Below are 24,510 nucleotides of genomic sequence, written 5' to 3' on the forward strand. Positions count from 1 at the left end.
ACAATGTTCTCAGGGAGGGGCAGTGATTTATGCCCAGCTAATGAGTAAACTGCCTCATGTGAACTTAGATGGACAGATAGAAGCCACTGGTGATGTCCAGCCCCCCTAGTGCTGCAGGCAATGTCAGGACAACAAGGTTAGAACCAAAGTTCAGAAGTTGCTCAGAGGCAGGAACTCAGGCTTAGGAAGCAGAAGGCCCCAGGTTCAAATCCCTTATTGGGCACTTCTGGGGCAACCACATCTGGATGGCACGGTGAGACAGTAGTTTTAGATCTTGTGCCCCTCTGTGTTCATAAACGTATACGCACCTTTTCTCCATTGCCGGCACAGTCTCCATCCACACTGAGACTATTACTGCTGATGATCTTGTTACTGGAAACCACCACTGAATGGGTCTACACAGACCACCATGGAAGTAACTTCTTATTTTGTTTGGGGGTGTGCTTTCCATCTGTTGTGTGGAACATCCCCACCACCAATCATTCATCACTGTTGTCTAACCCCAACCTATTGCAAATCTCATCAAGCTGAGCCAACAGCCCGCTGGGCACAGATCATCAGACATCTTTCACACTCAGTCAGCAGTGTGCTACAGTTATTAACACACTCATGATGCTAAAGGAGAGCGTTATAGTACTGTGGTACTCCTCTGTAGGACCACCAGAACATGATACATTTATCTGGCAACTTGCATGTGGCCATATTTAGCCCAGAGTGAAAGGAGCAGTTGCCCTGGGCCAAATCACTCTACAGAAGCCCACCATGGTTGCTCCATTGGTCCTGAGTAAGTGTGAGTGAGGCAGTTTTTAAGATAGGGACCCAGTGCACAGTTAATGTACGTGTATGACGCAGAGTTACTAATGACGCGGTGCTAACAGCTCCTTACAGTCTCACATGCACAACAAAACTGCCAGGAACCTAAGAGGGGAGATGGAACCTGGAGACAGGTTGTATTATTCATCATAAAATACCAACATATTCCGTAGCGCTCTACACTACGTGGACTAATAGTCCAATAGTTGCAACAATACAAGTTGGATGCACAGGAACAGAAAGTGCTGAGGTCCCTGCTCAAGGGGAGTGGGGTATAATTACACAAACAGTATTTTATACAGAGAAAAAGCAGATTACAAGAAAAATGTACAATAAAATCTCAATCATTAGATAACACAGTTGGATGAGAGAAAGTGAAGCGAGTTAGTGGTTAGTTATACAGGGATATACAAATACAAACTAACCCTTCAGGCTGGTTTCCTTGTTTCCCACAATTACGGAAACCTGGGAACTGTCCCAAGTGCAACAGAAGGGAACTGCTTGTTTTATTAAAGCCCTGTATTAATTTATTTATTAAATGTGTCCAGGTTAGTTATCCGACACTGTGCTCAGTATAGAGTCCCCGTCATCGTGTCCAGTATAGAGTCCCCGTCATCGTGTCCAGTATAGAGTCCCCGTCATCGTGTCCAGTATAGAGTCACAGTCCCCGTGTCCAGTAGAGAGTCCCCGTCATCGTGTCCAGTATAGAGTCACCATTCCCGTGTCCAATATAGAGTCCTCATCATTGTGTCCAGTATAGGGTCACAGTCCCCGTGTCCAGTAGAGTCCCCGTCATCGTGTCCAGTATAGAGTCACCATCCCCGTGTCCAATATAGAGTCCCCATCATTGTGTCCAGTATAGAGTCACAGTCATCGTGTCCAGTAGAGAGTCCCCATCATCGTGTCCAGTATAGAGTCACCATATACGTGTCCAGTATAGAGTCACAGTCCCCGTGTCCAGTATAGAGTCCCCATTATTGTGTCCAGTCTCCATGTCCAGTATAGAGTCCCCGTCATCGTGTTCAGTATAGAGTCACTGGCATCAAGTCCAGTATAGAGTCACCATCCCCGTGTCCAATATAGAGTCCCCATCATTGTGTCCAGTATAGAGTCACAGTCATCGTGTCCAGTAGAGAGTCCCCATCATCGTGTCCAGTATAGAGTCACCATATACGTGTCCAGTATAGAGTCACAGTCCCTGTGTCCAGTATAGAGTCCCCATTATTGTGTCCAGTCCCCATGTCCAGTATAAAGTCCCCGTCCCCATGTCCAGTATAGAGTCCCCGTCATCGTGTCCAGTATAGTCACCGTGTCCAGTATAGAGTCACCGTGATCGTGTTCAGTATAGAGTCACTGGCATCAAGTCCAGTATAGAGTCATCATGTCTAGTATAGAGTCACCATCACTGTGTTCAGTATGGAGTAATCGTTATCATGTCCAGTACAGAGTCACTGGCATCAAGTCCAGTATACTCCGTGTCCAGTATAGAGTCACCGTCATCGTGTCCAGTATACAGCTAAATACAATGCAGGTGGCTTAGTCAACAGTTACCTAATCTGGAAAATTAACCATTTACTCACCTTGGGATAAAGCGTTTGAACTCAGCAGGAGAAGTCCGAATAAAATCAGCCAAAAAGAGCTCACGCTGGAGTCCATTAGCAGATATCAGCCCCGGAATTAATGACCTTTCGCGGGAATGATGAAGAAGAACTGGATATGGAATGGGAGCTGGTCAGCAGTTCTCTCTCTGTCACGCGTGTTATGTCGAAGACACCGTGATCTTTGGAGTTTCTGTAAGAGGAAGAGATAACGCAATAAAAGAGGAGGGTAGTTATGATTTATGGAATCATAATTTGAGATAATGAAGAGCTAAAAACACAGCAGAGACACAGCCCGCCCTGCCAGGACAAACAAAAAAGAAACTGTTATTGATACAACTACACGTTCTGAGTAATCACCAATCGGTCAGTTAGTCTATTGCGAAACTGCCAAAAGGTATTTATTGGGTACTATCACAAGAGCAAGACATTACACAATGCAATAAAAGCTATTATTGGAAACATTCAGCAATTCCCTATGATTTAAAAAATAATGGAGAATTGGGAGAACTGTGTCATATTGTAAACTCAATTCTGCTCAAAATCAGAAATAATGTAGGAAGAAGGAGAAACTGCCAAAGCCTATAAATTCTACAATGCAACAAATCTAATGAATTAGAAAAATATCACTGTTTAGCTGAGCTGCCAAGAATATAATGTGTGCCAGAACATGAACTAACAGAGCTAACTGTAAATAATAGAATCTGTAATTATTATATTAGAATTCACTGACTCGGTGTGATATAATCTGAGTTTACTGTATTAGAATTCACTGGCTCGGTGTGATATAATCTGTGTTTAATATATTAGAATTCACTGGCTCGGTGTGATATAATCTGTGTTTACTATATTAGCATTCACTGGCTCGGTGTGATATAATCTGAGTTTAATATATTAGCATTCACTGGCTCGGTGTGATATAATCTGTGTTTACTATATTAGAATTCACTGGCTCGGTGTGATATAATCTGTGTTTAATATATTAGAATTCACTGGCTCAGTGTGATATAGTCTGTGTTTAATATATTAGAATTCACTGGCTCGGTGTGATATAATCTGTGTTTAATATATTAGAATTCACTGGCTCGGTGTGATATAGTCTGTGTTTAATATATTAGAATTCACTGGCTCGGTGTGATAATCTGTGTTTAATATATTAGAATTCACTGGCTCGGTGTGATATAGTCTGTGTTTAATATATTAGAATTCACTGGCTCGGTGTGATATAATCTGTGTTTAATATATTAGAATTCACTGGCTCGGTGTGATATAGTCTGTGTTTAATATATTAGAATTCACTGGCTCGGTGTGATATAATCTGTGTTTACTATATTAGAATTCACTGGCTCAGTGTGATATAATCTGTGTTTACTATATTAGAATTCACTGGCTCGGTGTGATATAATCTGTATTAATTATATTAGAATTCACTGGCTCGGTGTGATATAATCTGTGTTTGCTATATTAGAATTCACTGGCTCGGTGTGATATAATCTGTATTAATTATATTAGAATTCACTGGCTCGGTGTGATATAATCTGTGTTTAATATATTAGAATTCACTGGCTCGGTGTGATATAGTCTGTGTTTAATATATTAGAATTCACTGGCTCGGTGTGATATAATCTGTGTTTACTATATTAGAATTCACTGGCTCAGTGTGATATAATCTGTGTTTACTATATTAGAATTCACTGGCTCGGTGTGATATAATCTGTATTAATTATATTAGAATTCACTGGCTCGGTGTGATATAATCTGTATTAATTATATTAGAATTCACTGGCTCGGTGTGATATAATCTGTGTTTACTGTATTAGAATTCACTGGCTCGGTGTGATATAATCTGAGTTTAATATATTAGAATTCACTGGCTCGGTGTGATATAATCTGTATTAATTATATTAGAATTCACTGGCTCGGTGTGATATAATCTGTGTTTAATATATTAGAATTCACTGGCTCTGTGATATAATCTGTGTTTAATATATTAGAATTCACTGGCTCAGTGTGATATAATCTGTGTTTACTGTATTAGAATTCACTGGCTCTGTTATATAATCTGAGTTTAATATATTAGAATTCACTGGCTCTGTTATATAATCTGAGTTTAATATATTAGAATTCACTGGCTCATTGTGATATAATCCGAGTTTAATATATTAGAATTCACTGACTCAGTGTGATATAATCTGAGATACTATATTAGAATTCACTGGCTCAGTGTGATATAATCTGAGTTTACTATATTATAATTCACTGCCTCAGTGTGATATAATCTGTGTTTACTATATTAGAATTCACTGGCTCTGTGATATAATCTGAGTTTACTATATTAGAATGCACTGGCTCAGTGTAATATAATCTGTGTTTACTGTATTAGAATTCACTGGCTCGGTGTAATATAATCTGTATTAATTATATTAGAATTCACTGGCTCGGTGTGATATAATCTGTGTTTACTATATTAGAATTCACTGCCTCAGTGTGATATAATCTGTGTTTACTATATTAGAATTCACTGCCTCTGTGATATAATCTGAGTTTACTATATTAGAATTCACTGGCTCAGTGTGATATAATCTGAGATACTATATTAGAATTCACTGGCTCAGTGTGATATAATCTGTGTTTAATATATTAGAATTCACTGGCTCAGTGTGATATAATCTGTGTTTACTATATTAGAATTCACTGCCTCTGTGATATAATCTGTGTTTACTATATTAGAATTCACTGGCTCAGTGTGATATAATCTGAGATACTATATTAGAATTCACTGGCTCAGTGTGATATAATCTGTGTTTAATATATTAGAATTCACTGGCTCAGTGTGATATAATCTGAGATACTATATTAGAATTCACTGGCTCAGTGTGATATAATCTGAGATACTATATTAGAATTCACTGGCTCAGTGTGATATAATCTGAGATACTATATTAGAATTCACTGGCTCGGTGTGATATAATCTGAGATACTATATTAGAATTCACTGGCTCAGTGTGATATAATCTGTGTTTAATATATTAGAATTCACTGGCTCAGTGTGATATAATCTGTGTTTACTATATTAGAATTCACTGGCTCAGTGTGATATAATCTGAGATACTATATTAGAATTCACTGGCTCAGTGTGATATAATCTGAGTTTACTGTATTAGAATTCAGCATTTTTCACCACAATTGACCATAACATATAACAATACCAATACAACCATAACACCACAAGAATGGGACCTATTACATTAACCTTTATAACTGTAGGCAGAGAGTAAATGCACACATGGTGTGTGCGGGAAGGCATTTATTAATTAAAGATTGCTGATAGAAAGCAAACGTGTGTTTGGTAATGAAGGAGTTAATGGTGAAGCCTCACTATTGTGTATCTGTGTTGGTTTAGTATTAAGCCCAGTGTTTAGATAGAAGGGTCTTGGGAAGGCTTGTTGATGTTAAACAGACTCTAGAGTTTGCAGATGGATTGAGTGGGCTTGGAGAGGACATTAATGGTGGCCAGTATGTAAGCCCACTTTATTAACGTATTCCTGCGCAAAACATACTGGTTTTGTTTGAACAATCCTGTTTGTTGATCTTTCTTATTAATCCAATAAATGTGTGTTTATCAGTGTGTTTGTGTACAGGCCAGTCCCACCCACGGTTCCAGCTGATGAATGGGGCGATGGGGAGAATTCCATATTGAGTCACATTGATATGTGTAGGCATGAGTGAGGTCTATGCAGAATAACTGCACGCTCTATATTTTAAAACATGCTGGTTCTCATTCAATGTTTGCCATTACTGTATGAACCTTACTGAACATCTAGTCTTTATATGATCGATCTCCCATTAGAACATAATCGTATTTATGATTGAGATTATTGGGCGTTGGTTAGGTTAACTTCTATATCAAAGGGGGAAAGCACCCTGCATGGTAAGGAGCCAAAACATTATCTAACAAAACCATCATACATTTGTGGAGTGTTTGTGTGTGAATGTAGGGGTATATTTATGGTGTGTTTGTGTGTGAATGTAGAGGTATATTTGTGGAGTGTGTGTGAATGTTGGGGTATATTTGTGGAGTGTCTGTGTGAATGTTGGGGTATATTTATGGACAGGGTGTGTGAATGTTGGGGTATATTTGTGGACTGGGTGTGTGAATTTTGGGGTATATTTGTGGTGTGTTTGTGTGTGAATCTAGAGGTATATTTGTGGAGTGTGTGTATGAGAATGTAGAGGTATATTTGTGGAGTGTATGTGTGTGACTGTAGGAGTGTGTATGTAAAACATTCCCCTTCACGTGTCAACCTATCCTTATTGTCTTTTGCTCTCCTCTTCATGCTCCCTTTTCATCATTTTTTGGGGGAAATAATACGATACCACCCATGATGGGACAATGATACGATGCCACCCATCATGGAGCAATCATATGAAACCACCCATCATGGGGCAATGATACCATACCACCCATAATGAGGCAATGAGAGGTTACCACCCATCATGGGGCAATGATAGGTTACCACCCATCATAGGACAATGATACGATACCACCCATCATGGGACAATGATACAATACCACCCATCATGGGGCAATCATACGATACCACCCATCGTGGGACGATGATACGATACCACCCATCATGGGACAATGATACGATACCACCCATCATGGGGCGATCATACTGTAACGGACCGTTTCAGCCTAAAAGGGGAAAAATCCGTTTAGGCGATAATCCCCTTTTCTGGATACAGGCACAGCTACTGCAGAACACCACACTCCCGATCTGGATACGAAATAACACTCCGAACTGGAACAGCTGAACAAGAAAAGCATACAATCCGCTTACACTCTTGGCAGTCAGCTTACAATCCAATCCCCCCCAAGAACGAGACGACACTTCATTTTGAGGGTTAAGCAGGAACTCTAGACTGGGACACCCAGTCTGGCTTTTATTTCCAACTCACACATACAGGCCACACCCAGGGGGAGGCATAAAAGAACCAATGACATAGATGTTACCTCCCACACATCCCCTCCCCTTAGTGTGACACATAATCCCATTATGCATACAGTGTAAAATATACTTTTACACAACTTTCATAACTTTAAAACCATACATCACATTCACATAAAAATACATATCCACAATCAATCCATTCAGGGGAACAACATATTAAAAAATGGCATGAATCCGACCAGGGGTTTAAAAGTTACTAAAAATATCTTTTGGGCCCTGCTTGGCCCAAACAGAAGTAAAACATCCCCCACAATGCATCCCGGCTTCCTCCCTTCTGCCCTGGAGATAATTGGAGAAGTAATCCAATTATCTAGGACTAGAGTCAGACTCCATTAACCACATGGTTGCAAAAAGACAGTAAAAGACATAAAATTACATACTGATACATTTAACACATAAAACACACATTTCTACATATCCCCAGTTTAACTGAACACATAAATACCTACATAATATTTAAGACAGTATTACTGTGATATGTTACAAAGTCTTAAAGGGACATTAGTCCCAAAATGTCCATCGCTGATTTTAAAGGGCCAGTAGCAGCAATATAAATTATTACATGCCCAAATATAGTCTTTAGAGTGCAATATGTCCAGGGGCCATAGTCAGCGGGCAGGAGGCTAGCAGCCAGGCTTCTCCAGCCCACAGTGGCGAAGTTGGTTTCGCCACAATTCTCCCCTTTACCAATTAGACTAACAGGGTATCTGACCTCCTGCCGGTCAGTGCCCTGGTTAGTCCAGCAACCCACCCACAGAACAGAAGTAGTAGAGCAGCCCACCCATAATAAACAGTTACCACACCTGGGTGAGGGAGAATTTTGTCCAAGTTCAGGTGCCTCCCCACGGCTGGGTGAGAGACTGATAGGCTGCCTTGGTGGGTTGCTGAGGGGGCAGAGACCAGCGGTACTCTGTCCTGTTGCCAGCACTACCACGGGAGTAGTCTGGTGGGAGCCTGGCTGCTGGAGACCGACTGTCTCCCCTTTAGATATATCGCTCTGTGGCTGGGGGACAGGACCGACCGTCCCTATCCCTTGTGCTGTAAGTGCAGAGACTACGGTCCCATCTGCACAGATGTGGGGCTTAACATCTCCCCTTGGTGGGTTAGGCTGCCGCTGGAGAGAGGGTGTAACAAGCTCCTCTCTCTGGACGGTAAACTGCCGCTGGGGAGGGGGGTTAGCAGGCTCCTCTCCCTGCCACTCTCTCTGCTGGTGGAAAGGGGGACCAGCTGTCTCCCCTTTCATTCTCTTGTCCGGCTGCTGGGGTGCGAGACTGACTGTCTCTGCTCCCTGCAGGACACACTGCCGCTGGGGAGGATGGACGACACCATCAGCTCCCTGGGGCACACACTGCCGCTGGGGAGGGAGGACGCTGCTCTACTCTCCCTTCGCTTCACACTGCCGTCTTGGCATCTCACTTTGCTGCTGGGGGGCAGGAACAACAACCTCTGCCCCCTGTAACTCAGCCTGCCGCTGGGGAGGAAGGACTGCACCTTCGGCTCCCTTGGACACACACGGCTGCTGGGGAGGATGGACGACACCATCAGCTCCCTGGGGCACACATTGCCGCTGGGGAGGGAGGACGCTGCTCTCCTCTCCCTTCCCTTCACACTGCCTTCTTGGCATATCACTTTGCTGCTGGGGGGCAGGAACAACAACCTCTGCCCCCTGTAACTCAGCCTGCCGCTGGGGAGGAAGGACTGCACCTTCGGCTCCTTTGGACACACACGGCTGCTGGGGAGGATAGACGACACCATCAGCTCCCTGGGGCACACATTGCCGCTGGGGAGGGAGGTCTGCAAACCCCCTGGCCCGCTCTGATTCCCACGGCAAGTACTCTCGCACTGCTTGCTTCACACGCTGCACTCTATATTCTGAGGGGTTGGGTCCGCATAAAGCCAGTATCTTGGTGACCTCTCTGTCATACGCCTCTTGAGTGTAGCTGGGTGCCATGCTTGCTCTGCTGCAGTTGGTTCCTTGTAGATAGGGGCGCTGTACGGGTACTGGCGTTGCCCTCACTTTGTAATCCAGGAATGGTGTTGTCTGTAGCTGTCCCTCTGGTTGTAGGAACGATCCCGCCGCTTGCCACCAATTGTAACGGACCGTTTCAGCCTAAAAGGGGAAAAATCCGTTTAGGCGATAATCCCCTTTTCTGGATACAGGCACAGCTACTGCAGAACACCACACTCCCGATCTGGATACGAAATAACACTCCGAACTGGAACAGCTGAACAAGAAAAGCATACAATCGGCTTACACTCTTGGCAGTCAGCTTACAATCCAATCCCCCCCAAGAACGAGACGACACTTCATTTTGAGGGTTAAGCAGGAACTCTAGACTGGGACACCCAGTCTGGCTTTTATTTCCAACTCACACATACAGGCCACACCCAGGGGGAGGCATAAAAGAACCAATGACATAGATGTTACCTCCCACACATCCCCTCCCCTTAGTGTGACACATAATCCCATTATGCATACAGAGTAAAATATACTTTTACACAACTTTCATAACTTTAAAACCATACATCACATTCACATAAAAATACATATCCACAATCAATCCATTCAGGGGAACAACATATTAAAAAATTGCATGAATCCGACCAGGGGTTTAAAAGTTACTAAAAGTATCTTTTGGGCCCTGCTTGGCCCAAACAGAAGTAAAACATCCCCCACAATGCATCCCGGCTTCCTCCCTTCTGCCCTGGAGATAATTGGAGAAGTAATCCAATTATCTAGGACTAGAGTCAGACTCCATTAACCACATGGTTGCAAAAAGACAGTAAAAGACATAAAATTACATACTGATACAATTAACACATAAAACACACATTTCTACATATCCCCAGTTTAACTGAACACATAAATACCTACATAATATTTAAGATAGTATTACTGTGATATGTTACAAAGTCTTAAAGGGACATTAGTCCCAAAATGTCCATCGCTGATTTTAAAGGGCCAGTAGCAGCAATATAAATTATTACATGCCCAAATATAGTCTTTAGAGTGCAATATGTCCAGGGGCCATAGTCAGCGGGCAGGAGGCTAGCAGCCAGGCTTCTCCAGCCCACAGTGGCGAAGTTGGTTTCGCCACACATACGATACCACCCATCATGGGGTGATCATACGATATAACCCATCATGGGGTGATCATACGATATAACCCATCATGGGGCAATGATACGATACCACCCGTCATGGAGCAATGATACAATATAACCCATCATGGGGCAATGATACGATACCACCTGTCATGGAGCAATGATACAATATCACCCATCATGGGATAATTATACGATACCACACATCATGGGGCAATGATACGATACCACCCATAATGAGGCAATGATACGATACCACCCATCCTAGGACAATCATACCATACCACCCATCATGGGACAATGATACAATACCACCCATCATGGGGTAAATAAATGATGCCACCCATCATGAGGCAATGGAACGATACCACCCATCATGGGGCACTCATACGATACCACCCATCATTGGGCAATGAGAGTAAATGCACAAATGGTGTGCACGGGAAGGCATTTATTAATTAAAGATTGCTGACAGAATGCAAACGTGTGTTTGGTAATGAAGGAGTTAATGGCGAACCATCCCTATTGTGTATCTGTGTTGGTTTAGTATTAAGCCCACTGTTTAGATAGAAGGGACTTGGGAAAGCTTGTTGATGTTAAACAGACTCTACAGAGTTTGCAGAAGGATTGAGTGGACTTGGAAAGGACATTAATGGTGGCCAGTGTGTAAGCCCACTTTATTAACGGATTCCAGTGCAAGAGAAACATCCCATCATGGGGCAATGATACGAAACCACCCATCATGGGGCAATGATACGATACCACCCATCATGGGGCAATGATACGATACCACCCATCATGGGGCAATGATACGATACCACCCATCATGGGGCAATCATACGATACCACCCATCATGGGGCAATCAAACGATACCACCCATCCTGGGGCAATGATACAATACCACCCATTATGGGGCAATGATACAATACCACCCATTATGGGGCAATAATACGATACCACCCATCATGGGGCAATGATACAATACCACCCATCCTGGGGCAATGATACAATATCACTCATCCTGGGGCAATGATACGATACCACCCATCATGGGGCAATCATACGATACCACCCATCCTGGGGCAATGATAAAATACCACCCATCATGGGGCAATGATACAATACCACCCATCATGGGGCAATGATACAATACCACCCATTATGGGGCAATGATACAATACCACCCATTATGGGGCAATGATACGATACCACCCATCATAGAGCAATGATAAAAATTTGATTTGCATAGCTAGGGCTGGTTCAAGCAGCCTTTCTGAGCATTCCATAATGATTCATATATTTTAATAGTCATACGTACTCAAACTGATATGTGAATTACAACTTTATTTACATTAAACTTTGCTCAGTAGATCCCAACAGGTGATAGTGAACCTAGTGACACAGATCAAAGGAGCCTAGAACAAGTCAACACACCCATAGCTTACACAAAGATAAGAAATGGGAGAGATTGTCCATTACCCGGAATCCTCAGCGGTATCATTAACCTCTTATCTTCAAGGTGTGTCTTTTGTCCAGGAGGCAGCTTTTATCTTTCTGGAAATGACCAACCTGTGTGCATACCTCCCAAGTGTCCCTGTTTAGGGGGAAAGTCCCTCTATTGTTCACAAATCCCTCTGCCACTCTTTTCTTCCTAATGTCCCTCTTTTCTCCATATTGTTGGTGTGTCTGAGTGTATAACAGAGCTCCACAGCAATAATACTCCCAGTAATGTGCGTGTATAATAGAGCCCCACAGCAATAATACTCCCAGTAATGTGTATGAGTGTATAACAGAGCTCCACAGTAATAATACTCCCAGTAATGTGCGTGTATAATAGAGCCCCACAGCAATAATACTCCCAGTAATGTGTCCGAGTGTATAACAGAGCCCCACAGTAATAATACTCCCAGTAATGTGTCTGAGTGTATAATAGAGCCCCACAGTAATAATACTCCCAGTAATGTGTCTGAGTGTATAACAGAGCTCCACAGCAATAATACTCCCAGTAATGTGTCTGAGTGTATAACAGAGCTCCACAGCAATAATACTCCCAGTAATGTGTCTGAATGTATAACAGAGCTCCACAGCAATAATACTCCCAGTAATGTGTCTGAATGTATAACAGAGCTCCACAGCAATAATACTCCCAGTAATGTGTCTGAGTGTATAACAGAGCTCCACAGCAATAATACTCCCAGTAATGTGTCTGAGTGTATAACAGAGCTCCACAGCAATAATACTCCCAGTAATGTGTCTGAGTGTATAACAGATCTCCACAGCAATAATACTCCCAGTAATGTGTCTGAGTGTATAACAGAGCCCCACAGCAATAATACTCCCAGTAATGTGTCTGAGTGTATCACAGAGCCCCACAGCAATAATACTCCCAGTAATGTGTATGAGTGTATAACAGAGCCCCACAGTAATAATACTCCCAGTAATGTGTCTGAGTGTATAACAGAGCTCCACATTAATAATACTCCCAGTAGTGCATCTGAGTGTATAACAGTGCTCCACAGTAATAATACTACCAGTAATGTGTCTGAGTGTATAACAGAGCCCCACAGCAATAATACTCCCAGTAATGTGTCTGAGTGTATAACAGAGCCCCACAGCAATAATACTCCCAGTAATGTGTCTGAGTGTATCACAGAGCTCCACAGGAATAATACTCCCAGTAATGTGTCTGAGTGTATAACAGAGCCCCACAGTAATAATACTCCCAGTAATGTGTCTGAGTGTATAACAGAGCTCCACAGTACTAATACTCCCGGTAATGTGTCTGTGTATAACAGAGCCCCACAGTAATAATACTCCCAGTAATGTGTCTGAGTGTATAACAGAGCTCCACATTAATAATACTCCCAGTAGTGTATCTGAGTGTATAACAGTGCTCCACAGTAATAATACTCCCAGTAATGTGTCTGAGTGTATAACAGAGCTCCACATTAATAATACTCCCAGTAGTGTGTCTGAGTGTATAACAGAGCTCCACAGCAATAATACTCCCAGTAATGTGTCTGAGTGTATCACAGAGCTCCACAGGAATAATACTCCCAGTAATGTGTCTGTGTGTATAACAGAGCTCCACAGGAATAATACTCCCAGTAATGTGTCTGAGTGTATAACAGAGCTCCACAGGAATAATACTCCCAGTAATGTGTCTGAGTGTATAACAGAGCTCCACAGGAATAATACTTCAATAATGTGTAACAGAGCTCCACAGCAATAAGACTCCCAATAATGTGTCTACGTGTATAACAGAGCTCCACAGCAATAATACCCCCAGTAATGTGTCTGAGTGCATAACAGAGCTCCACAGGACTAATACTCCCAGTAATGTGTCTGAGTGCATAACAGAGCTCCACAGGACTAATACTCCCAGTAATGTGTCTGAGTGTATAACAGAGCTCCACAGTAATACTACTCCCAGTAATGTGTCTGAGTGTATAACAGAGCTCCACAGGAATAATACTCCAATAATGTGTAACAGAGCTCCACAGCAATAATATTCCCAGTAATGTGTCTGAGTGTATAACAGAGACCCACAGCAATAATACTCCCAATAATGTGTCTACGTGTATAACAGAGCTCCACAGGACTAATACTCCGAGTAATGTGTCTGAGTGTATAACAGAGCTCTGCAGGAATAATAATGAGAATCCAAGCATCTGATGTAATTAGAGCCCAGACATGGGAAAAATGTGCCCCCTATCGCCACATGTGAAGAAAATTGAGAAAGGTAGCTTACCGTAAGGACGTCTTCCGGAAGGAGTGCCTCGTGCACCTCTCGACACCCAAGGTCTGCCTCGATGGGGGAAGAAGGTCAGAGCGGACCTCTGGTCGGGAAAGGGGGGTATCCCCATATAGGAGTCTCGGTTCGGGCGCGAACCTCTATTGACTCTGCCGGACAGACGGCCCCTAGCTCTGCCGGCCCCATCAAAAACCTTTGGGTGGAACACCCGTTTTAGATTTGATTGTGCCTTGTCCAAGGCTGTGAATGTCTGGACATAGGAGCCCAGGTGTTTTACAAAAGACTCTCCAAAAAGATACCCTTTTGCTTGGGCTCCTGGCTCAGTAATTGCCATATTTTCAAGTTTGGGTTCTATTTTAATTAAAATAGATTTACGGAGCTCTGTAGCAAGAGCTGTATTGGCATTGCCTATGAGGCATATCACTCTCTGAATCCAACCTCTAATAGTGAGGCGATCTAAGGCTTCGTCTTGCGCCAAGGATTCCTCTACGGCTTCAAAAATTTTGGTCGCTGGACCTAGAATATCCAAGCAATTATAGAGTGAGAAGTCTAGACCTTTCTTAGGTTTCCAACCAGTTTTACTTAAAAATTGTATGATTTTGCGGTTAACCTTACAGACTTCGTCTGGTACGGTGGGGCGTGGGCATTCGACCCTTAGCTTGTTACGTGTTGCCTTGTCCAAAGGCTTACGGACCCGGGATGCAACGTATTGCTCAGCCGGTGACCATTCCGCAGAGCGGGGGTGACGTAAGTCATCGGGTCCGAACAACGGTTCACCCTGTGGGTCAAGGATTTTACCCTCTTTGTGTAAGTCAGAACTGGGCATGCCAGTGGTAAGTATTTTATTGGAGGGATTACACTCCTTAGCCATTCCGTACTCCGAATCTAAGTCAGACAAATCGTTAGACTGATCTGAGTCTAGGGTAAGGGAACTCTCCTCATCTGAACTGAGTTCTGACTCAGTGGTATCAGGTCTTCCAGTGTCTAGCCGTTTTTGCCCGGCTAGAGGCTCTTTTGCGCGGTGGTTCAATATTCGCGCCATCTATGACAGGTGTTATGCTGTCCATCACTAGTTTGGAGGTGTAACGGACCATTTCGCTCAGAAGGGGATAAAAACCGTTTAGGTTCCCATAGACCAGCAGCTACTGCAATCACCAATCTCCCGAACTGCAAACTGTACGAATTCACCAACTCCCGAACTGCAAACACACGAACCCTGGAATCAGCCGAACAGGAAAAGCATACAATCCGCTTACACTCCTGGCAGTCAGCATACAATCCAATTCCCCCAAAGAACGAGACGATACATCGCTTTGAGGGTTAAGCAGGAACTGTTTTACTGAGGGCTACCTGCCCAGTATTTATGCAGGTCTCCCACCTGGTGGACACTCCCCTACGGGACCAAATGGGAGACTGAAACAGCACACAGACATGCATCACTTTAGTACACACAGCCACAATACTTTCCCACAATGCACCCTGGCTTCCTCCTCTCTGTCCTGAAGATAATTAGAGAAGTAATTCAATTATCTCCCAGGACAATGCAAAACTCCATTACACACGTGGGGACACAAAGACAGACTATCACTTTAAAATACATAAAGACACATTTTATACATAAAACACAGACATGTAACATATCCCCAGATAGCCCAGGTCTGAGTGCACATTATTAGGTGAATGGCACTCAGACCACATGAATACAGTTCAATTGCCATGGAGCCAAAGTCTTTAATTACACGAACAGGCTCGTAGCTATCTGGGTTAAAGCATTCACATAAAACAAACTACCGAATTTCCATGCATTCACCAAATCCATACGAATTAGAACCAGGGGCTGGAGGTTCAGCGGTGCCTGCACGTAAAAGTGTCCGGGTTTGGTGCATGAAAGCCGGGCAGAAAAGCGCTGGCTGCCCGGGGAGCTCCAGAACACCGCCATCCAGTGGCCGCTAAGTGTAACCGTGACCACCCAGTAACAATCAATTAAACTGTGGTTAACCGCAGCTTCAGGGAGGTAAATTGGCAGCACACTCCAGCTTCTGGGTGGCCAATTAACCGCGCCGGCCGGCTTCCCACGGCTCTGGGGAGGTTGGTGAACGGCTGCAAATCTACCGAACTGCTGTGCAGAAAGGGAGAAATAAATCCTTCTGCACAGTAAAATTAACCCTTTAGCTGCCGGTCCATAATCCAAAGGCAGCAGGCGAGCAACCAGGCTTCTCCAGTTCACAGTGGCGAAGTTGGTTTCGCCACAGGAGGAGTGCTTGACTTTTGCCGAGGCTTTGCGGCTGGGGCATGGGGGTTGATGAATGGATGGTATCGCGACTGGCGTAGCGGTCGGAGGGACCATTAATTGGGCCTGTATTAGTGCTTGGGTAAATGATTTGGAAATAGAGGAGGATATAATGTCCATGGCAGATGCCAAGGCTTTGGATACAGATTTGGACACAGTAGTATCCATGATGGCTTGGATTTCCTCTGATGCTGGGAAATACACCTCATCACCAGAAGCTACAGGGGGAATACCCAAGACAGTTAGAGGGTTAGCTTGTGTCCCTGAGGGACCAGGCAAGTCACTAGAGGATTGCATACTATAATTAAAATAACAGGCAAAATTGGCAAAGGCAACTTTTATTAGAAGTGGTAAGCAGGATTAAGTAACCCAGCAAGGACCTTTAGAACACAAGTTTTATTGTAGAAAAGCAGGCAAATAGTAGTACTCACTAATTAATATCAAAGTTATGGGAGCAGGAGAAAGGGGGGACCGTCCGCCACAACACTGGACACCAACTCCGATTCAAGGGATGGAGTGGGCGTGTTGCGGAGGAAAAGGGCGCGAAAGCGCCATTTAAAATGGCCGCCGGTGAAATTCCGGCTGAAAAGCTTGCCGCGGCTTCAAACATTGGCCGCGAGGCGGCAGAAGAATATGTTGCTCTTTAGAGTAATTGTCCAGTTGGTTGCGGCTGAGACCGCGCTCGGTTAACGAAAATCCCGAGCGCGGACACAGCAGCCTATCCGCAAGATGGCCGCCGGAGGCGTCCCTGACGGGATGCGCATGCACGGCTGATTGGGGCAGTACCGGGAGCCGCGACCGCGGCGGTTTCACAGGAAAAACCTCCCTAGGACTTGTAGAATCCTAGGGAGTAGCAGACACAAAAGGAAATTCAGCATTGGGGTCAGAATAAAGTCTGAAACTGAAAAGCATATGTGCCTATCGTAGCACAATAGAAGTAAGGCAAAAACAATTATATTACAGTAGGATGGCAGACATAGAAAAAAATGTCATGAATAATTAGCATACATATAAAAATTAGCATTCAATATATATAGTGAGCATTTAATCATAATAAATACAGAATCCAACAGCCAGAAGCTGAGAGGGTTGTAATTATCTGAAGGAAAGCAGCAAAGAAAGAGGAAATGGTCATCAACGCTCCGCCTGCTATATGGAAAGGATGACACTGATTGGATGGTCATGTTGCTAGACAGACATTGCCTATATGAAGTTCATACCTGTTTTTAATGTTTTTTTTCAATAATGTTTCTTTGCTGCTGAGGGAAATAAAGAAAGAGTGCAGCATAATAGGAGCCTCCGGGTCTTTAATAAAATCCGTAACACATCCTCTATACACGGTGTGCTCTAATACACATCAGCACACTTCCCGGCTGGGTGGGCCTGCCATTCGGTAGTTTGTTCATATTTGGGTGAATGCAAACAGAAAACATACGAACAACCGGCAATAACCAAACAAACAGACAAATGCGATTTTAAATAATAATCCAAAGGCAGAGAGGTCTGCCACATGGCTCCCTCCTTGTGGGACACTCCGGCAGACCCGGCTTGATCCTTCTCGGGTCAACTTGGGGATGTCCAGAACTAGGAAGCTGGCGTGATTTCTGTTTGCCGGGACAACCCACCGGCATAGCCATTCTGTTACCGGGTCGGTAGCTGATGGTGAAGTTATAGGGTTGCAGGGCTAAGCTCCACCGCCGCAACCCATCATTGTCTCCTGCGACCCGGTTAAGCCAGACCAATGGGTTGTGGTCGGTGACTAGTGAAAATTCTTGTCCATAAAGATATGGGGTAAGCTTCTTAAGTGCCCAAACCAGGGCCAAACATTCCTTCTCCACTGCCGCATAACTCTCTTCCCTGGGTAGTAACTTTCTGCTGAGATATGTGACAGGGTGCTCTCCTCCATCCTTCCTGACTTGGCTCAGCACAGCCCCCAGTCCAAACATGGAAGTGTCTGTGTGAACAAGGAAACGTTTGTTAGGTACAGGTGAGGCCCAGGGGCTGTCAGAGTGCTCAATGACTCCTAACCGAGTCATCTCCTGTATCTTCTTATGCATTCCTTCTCGGACTGCTTCAGGGATACGGTAGGGTGGCTGTCTGAGGGGTGCTTGTCCGGGGGTCTCTACCCCATGGTCGTGTAACCCGGTTCTTGGGAAAAGGTAGCTTGTTTTTCCCACAGAAGCTGTTTAGCTTGCTCGGTTTCTTTACTTTACTAGGCAAGTGAGGTCAGTCTGGGGATCCCTTTCTAATAGGTCAGGGAGGGCTAAGCTCTCAGAGTCGTCGGTAGCAGGGGCACATACTGCAGTGATATCTTTCTGCCTTTCCTGATACTCCTTCAGCATGTTCGCATGAAAGGATCACTGGATCCTTTCATCTGCACAGCTGGAAATAACATAGGTAGTATCACAGAGTTGGGCCACTACTTTATAGGGGCCCTGCCAAGATGCCCGAGACCTTTTGCCCAACCTGGAAAGTGCGCTGTCTGGCACCCCGATTGTACCATCTTTTCTGTCTCCCCCGTCTGCCTGGAGATTCTCTGTTACCATCAGAGACAGCTGCTCCATGCGGTCCCGGAGTTCCAGCATGTATGGCACAATGGGGGTTCCACTCCAGTTCTGTCTCTCCCTCCCAGTGTCCACTAATGAGCTCTAAGGGCCCGCGGACCCTTTGTCACATCATGTCCTGTTCTGTGGAGATGTCTGACCTTGGCTTCTGGTATCCAGTACTCTTTTTACAATTCTTGTTTAGTTTTTCTTGGTTTTGTTGGTTTTCTATTCTATGTCTGGTTTTCTTTTTCTGGGTTTCTGGGTTCATTCCTGTAATCCGTCCCTGGAATTCACAGTCTCCTGAATTAATTTATATGTTTGTGTTATGTTGCCACACCCGTTTGTTTCAGTCTGGACCTGCAGCAGTGTTTCAAGTCTCTGCCCTTTCTTGCAGGTTAGTGCTATTGTGGTTTAGTATGGTTCTTTTAGTATACATTAGGCAGTGTAGGTCCTGCCAGATATAGGGTACATTGCCGTTGTTGGCAGGCTTATGCAATGTATGATCATATAGTGTAACTAAATCCCCATACTTTTCATATATAGTGCTTAGTTATGTCTCCTCTTGTTTTGCCTATTCTATCTTGTCTTGTTTTATTTTGTAATACCCAGTCCATGTACAGTCCTGTCCTGCCCCTGTTTAGTCAATGGTTCCCTTATGTATTGTGTACATGTTCTGGGTTTAGCTTCCTATCCTTCTCTGGTTCTGCGTTCTATTAGTTCTGTCTTGTTTTCATGTTTGGTGACTATCCTAGTCTTGCCTTGTTTTCTGTACTGGATACATTCTTGCTGCAGAGCCTCCCTATCCAGTTCCTGGGAGGTCTGCATATCTTCTAGTTCCTGAGATCCGCAGTAGCTGTATCAGGGACCTGGTATGTGGCCACACAAACGCTGGTGCTCAACACCAGGGGGCGTGCGGTTGCCCTGCACCAGGCCCTGATAAATCCACTCTCACGCTGAAGACTCCCACTTATCAGGCACTCAGGGGTCCCGGTCTCCGGACCGCCACCCGTGACACCCTTCTCCCACAGAGCAGCTCGAAGGGCGAGAACCCTGTAGACTCCTGGTGTACCTCCCTGTATGCAAACAGATGAGGCAGGAATCTCTCCCAGTCTCTGCCTCGATGTTGGACATAGCTACTTCCTCTGGGTAAGGTGTGGCATAGTCCACCACGGTAAGTATGTATTTCTTCCCGGATGGACTAGGTCTGGTTAAAGGACCCACAATGGCAACAGTTATGCGATAGAAGGGCTCCCCAATAATAGGCATTGACATGAGTCTCGCCTTAGGGTGGTCCCCCTAATTTCCTACCCGTTGACATGTCACAAGTCCTACAATATTGTTGCACGTCCTTATTAAAACTGGGTGTGCAGGATGTCCTGCTAGGGGGACATCATGCCCGATTCGCAGAATCTCCAGCTGGTATTTCTTAGGTACTACCTGGGGTCTTACCTGTTGTGGATTTTTTGGGGGATCTGATACAACCTATCCCCCCACCCACTCATAGAGTACCCCACCTGCTCCCCTCTCCTGGGTGTATGCCTTGGCCCTATATTTCTGCAGGGTTGGATCTTCCCGGGTCTCTTTCCCAAATGCCTCTGGGGTATCCCAGCCTAGGGGGCCTGTTCTAAGGTAATCGTCGGGGTAGGTGGTCTTACCTGGGTCTCTGCAGCAGGTGGGCCGGTTCCAGCAGCACGGGTCTGGGCACGAGTAGTCACAGGGTCCTCCTCTTTGCTGAGTCTGGCGCCAGTTAGCATCCATGGCCGCTATGACTTGGGGGATTCGGTCCATAGTGTGCCAATCTTATTTAAACGGCCTGGTCAAAACTCGCCTCATCGGGTGTCCTCTCTGGTTTGGCAATCCTTTCGTCTCGATCCATCTCTAGCAATTCAGCAATAATATCCCTCTTTTTGCGGTTACTAGCCGGTCGACCCCAGTTCTCCAGCAAATCCTTGAGGGTAGATCGCTTTAGTTGCTAATATTGTGCCTCCATTTGCTTAGGTCGCCTTGTAGCTGTCCTTCTGGGATGGGAGAATCATCCCGCCTCTTGCCACCAATTGTAACGGCACCCTGAGTAGGGAAAGGGTTGACGCCGCCAAATCTGTTCTTTTCCCCAAACCGAACATTCCTAAGCGTCGAACAGGAATCATATGAATTATCCCCCCAAGTACGAGACAAGGCTCTGTATTGAGGGTCAAGCAGGATCTGTTTAATGGGGGCTACATGTCAGCCTTTTAGGCAGGTCTTCCAGCAAGAGACACTCCCATAGGGACCTTGTGGATGACTGAGACAATTTTTACATTAGCTAATCATGTACAAGTACAGAATGCAAACACTCCCACAAAACAGTACAACTCCTCCTCTCTATCCTGGGGATAATTGAGTTAAGTGCTTGAAGTAACACAATTACCTCCAGGCCTAGAGAATGTCCAACTATCTAAACAGAATCTCCCTTTGAAGATAAATCCTGACCTTCCATACACACAGACTTAATCAATCACATATTAAACAGATATATATAATATTTTCCCCAACATTTCCCCTTGGTTTGTGTAAAATTGCAAAGGCTGCCTTTACTTTACATGACGTCATATTCCAGCTCCCAGCCTCACTCTGCGGCGCGCGAGGGAGCTGAGCAGACAGCTCAGAGAAAGTGCTCCCTCGCCAGCCACCCACCAGCGCCGCCCGACCGCCCAGCAGCCCGCCGGCAGCCCAGCATGTCTGTTAGCCGCAAGGCTAACAAGACATTTGCCTTGGGCATTTGGGGGCGTCTTTTTTTGCCGCCCCCTGGAAAATGCCGCCAAAGGCAAATGCCTTGTTTGCCTCGCGGCTAATATGCCCCTGCCTGTGAGTGTGTGTCAGTGTGTGTATGTCATTTTATGTGTATCTGAAAGTGTGTGCCTGTCAGTGAGTGGGTGTGTCAGTGTGTGTCTGTCAGTGAAAGTGTGTGTTGGTAAAACAGTGTGTGCCAATGACTGTATGTGTGTGCCAATGACTGTGTATCTGTCAGTGAGTGTATATCAGTGCATGTATCAATGAGGGCATGTGTCTATCAGTCAAAAAAATGGCCTTGACACGAATTGGGGGTGGGGGCATATTTAGATTTTGGGGGTGCCCGAATTTAGTCGTGCACAAATCCAAAATACACCTCTGGCTACACACACGTACCCTATGAGGCCTGTATGCCGACATGTTACTTGTCCGTGCTTGGGCACCCCGACCATTCCTCACACTCCTGCGGCTGTTGCTCCTGAAGTCCTACAAGAACCTGTCACGGTGAAACCTGATAAACCTATACCGATGGAAGAATCAGCTTCTAAGAAGGAATATGCCACCTCTGCTACTTGTTCTGTGGAGAAAGATCCTTCTCCTTGCTACACTTGCGGATCTGATGGGACTCTAGTGTTTACAGAGCACTTACAAGACTTTGAAAGGGGACTGCAAGCCATCGAATTCGCTCATGCTGCTAGCTCCAAATCCAAGAAGTACAAAAAGAAACCATCCGGTCTGTGTGTGAGCTTTCCTCTTCTCGCCTATGGTGATTTTGAGGGGAGGATGGTGTCACGATTGTCATCATGCCATACGCATGTCTCCCCGCCTGGACTATGCACACCTGCTCCTTATATGTAGCTGATACCTTCCTATATAAACCCCGCCTTGGCTATTGCAGATTGTCAGATCGTTTTGTTCCTGTTTCTGGTATTACTGCTGTTCATCTGACTCCTAGTTTTTGATCCTCTGCTCGTCCTTCGTTTTTGCCTGTCTGCTGCCTGTCCTGACTATTGGTTCCGTCCCTGACTACGCTTTTGGATTTCCCTGCCTGTACCTCGTTCCTGGAAGCACTGGTTATTATCAGCCCCAGTGCACTATTTCACAGCCTTGGGGATTTCTACCTTGAGTCCCTATGGTTTGTGTAAAATTGCAAAGGCTGCCTTTACTCTGCTTGTTGACTCCCACTCTCAAGGTAAGATCATTACAGTTCGTATTTGCGTGAATGCAAACAGAAAACATACGAACAACCGGCAATAACCAAACAAACAGACAAATCAGGTTTTAAATAATAATCCAAAGGCAGAGAGGTCTGCCACAACCTCCCCTTCTTCATCAGTAGAACTGGGTTATCCTTGGTTATGTCTACACAACCCTACTATTGATTGGAGACAGGGTGAGATCATCTCATGGAGTGATATGTGTCAGGAGATGTGTATAAAAAAAAAAGTCACTCCTGTTCGTCTCATTAATGTCTCTACTGCCCCACCGCTGTCTACAGACATACCCTCCTCTTACATACACCTTAAGGCGGTGTTTGATAAGAGGGAGAAGACAGATTACCATCTCATATGCCTTATTATTGTGTCATAGATCTCCTACCTGGTACTATGCCACCGAAAGGAAGGGTTTATCCCTTGTCTTCCCAGGAGAGTACCATCATGGAGGAGTATATAAGAGATTCATTAGCAAAGGGTTTTATACATAGATCTTCCTCTCTGGCTGGGGCTGGTTTCTTTTTTGTGTACAAAAAAGAGGGAGACCTACGCCCTTGCATAGACTATAGAGGGTTGAATAAGATCACGATCAAAAATGCGTATCCTATTCCCCTTATTACGGAGTGTTGTGACAGGTTAAAAGTTGCCTCTGTCTTTACCAAGTTGGGTCTGAGGGGTGCATACAACTTAGTACACATAAAAGTGGGGCATAAATGGAAAACCGTGTTTAACACCAGAAGTTGGCATTATCAATATGTAGTCATGCCTTTTGGCCTATGTAATTCTCTGGCGGTTTTCCAAGATTTTATCAATGACGTCCTCAGAGACGTCATACATTTGTTCGTGATAGTGTACTTGTACACGTCTCCAAGGTCTTACGAACACTTCTCAACAATGGCTTATATTGTAAACTAGAGATGTGTTTGTTTGATTAAAAAATTATTTCTCTGGGTGGCCGGCCGCCATTCGTACAGGAGAACGCTCCCAAGGGGAGCATTCGTGGATTGGTTCGCACTTCGTTCGTATTCCGAACGTGGGCCCTCCCGGTGCCCCATTAGATCGTTCACGCTAATTAATCAGAACTTTTGCACTCGCAACATAGGTGTGAAACCGCAAGGGAAGTAAATAATGGGTGCTTCCCCGGGTGGATGCTGTTAGTACAGATGAACGCCGGCCAGGGTGAGCATTCATACCCCAAAAGGAGATGCTTCCCTTGTCTGGGTTTTACACCAGGACCTCACGAACGAAGACCAGTAAGCGAGGGACAGAGGCGAGGGTCCCTGAGATTGGTGTAGGCACTCTTGGGGCACTGGCGAGTTTGGCGGGCTCTCATGAGCCCAAGGGACAAAGAGACTAGCTCTACTCCCAGGCACAGAGGATCTTGGGAAGAAGACCCCTGGCGGTT

The 24,510-nt window shown here is 44.8% G+C and overlaps 1 protein-coding gene across 1 annotated transcript in view; it reads right to left on the reverse strand.

Moving 5' to 3' along the window:
• The window catches only part of LOC134610551 (inter-alpha-trypsin inhibitor-like), a 102,976-nt gene extending 84,725 nt beyond the window's left edge, over positions 1 to 18,251 (reverse strand). Inside the window, exons 1-2 of the mRNA XM_063453525.1 lie at positions 18,222 to 18,251; positions 2,394 to 2,604 (exon numbers count right to left, since the gene is read on the reverse strand). Of these exons, the coding sequence (XP_063309595.1) occupies positions 2,394 to 2,469 (76 nt within the window). The 5' untranslated portion in view covers positions 2,470 to 2,604; positions 18,222 to 18,251. The remainder of the gene's footprint in view (positions 1 to 2,393; positions 2,605 to 18,221) is intronic.
• Between the last annotated feature and the right edge of the window lie 6,259 nt (positions 18,252 to 24,510).

This window comes from Pelobates fuscus, chromosome 5 (genome assembly GCF_036172605.1).
Source record: "Pelobates fuscus isolate aPelFus1 chromosome 5, aPelFus1.pri, whole genome shotgun sequence".
Classification (NCBI taxonomy): Eukaryota; Metazoa; Chordata; class Amphibia; order Anura; family Pelobatidae; genus Pelobates; species Pelobates fuscus.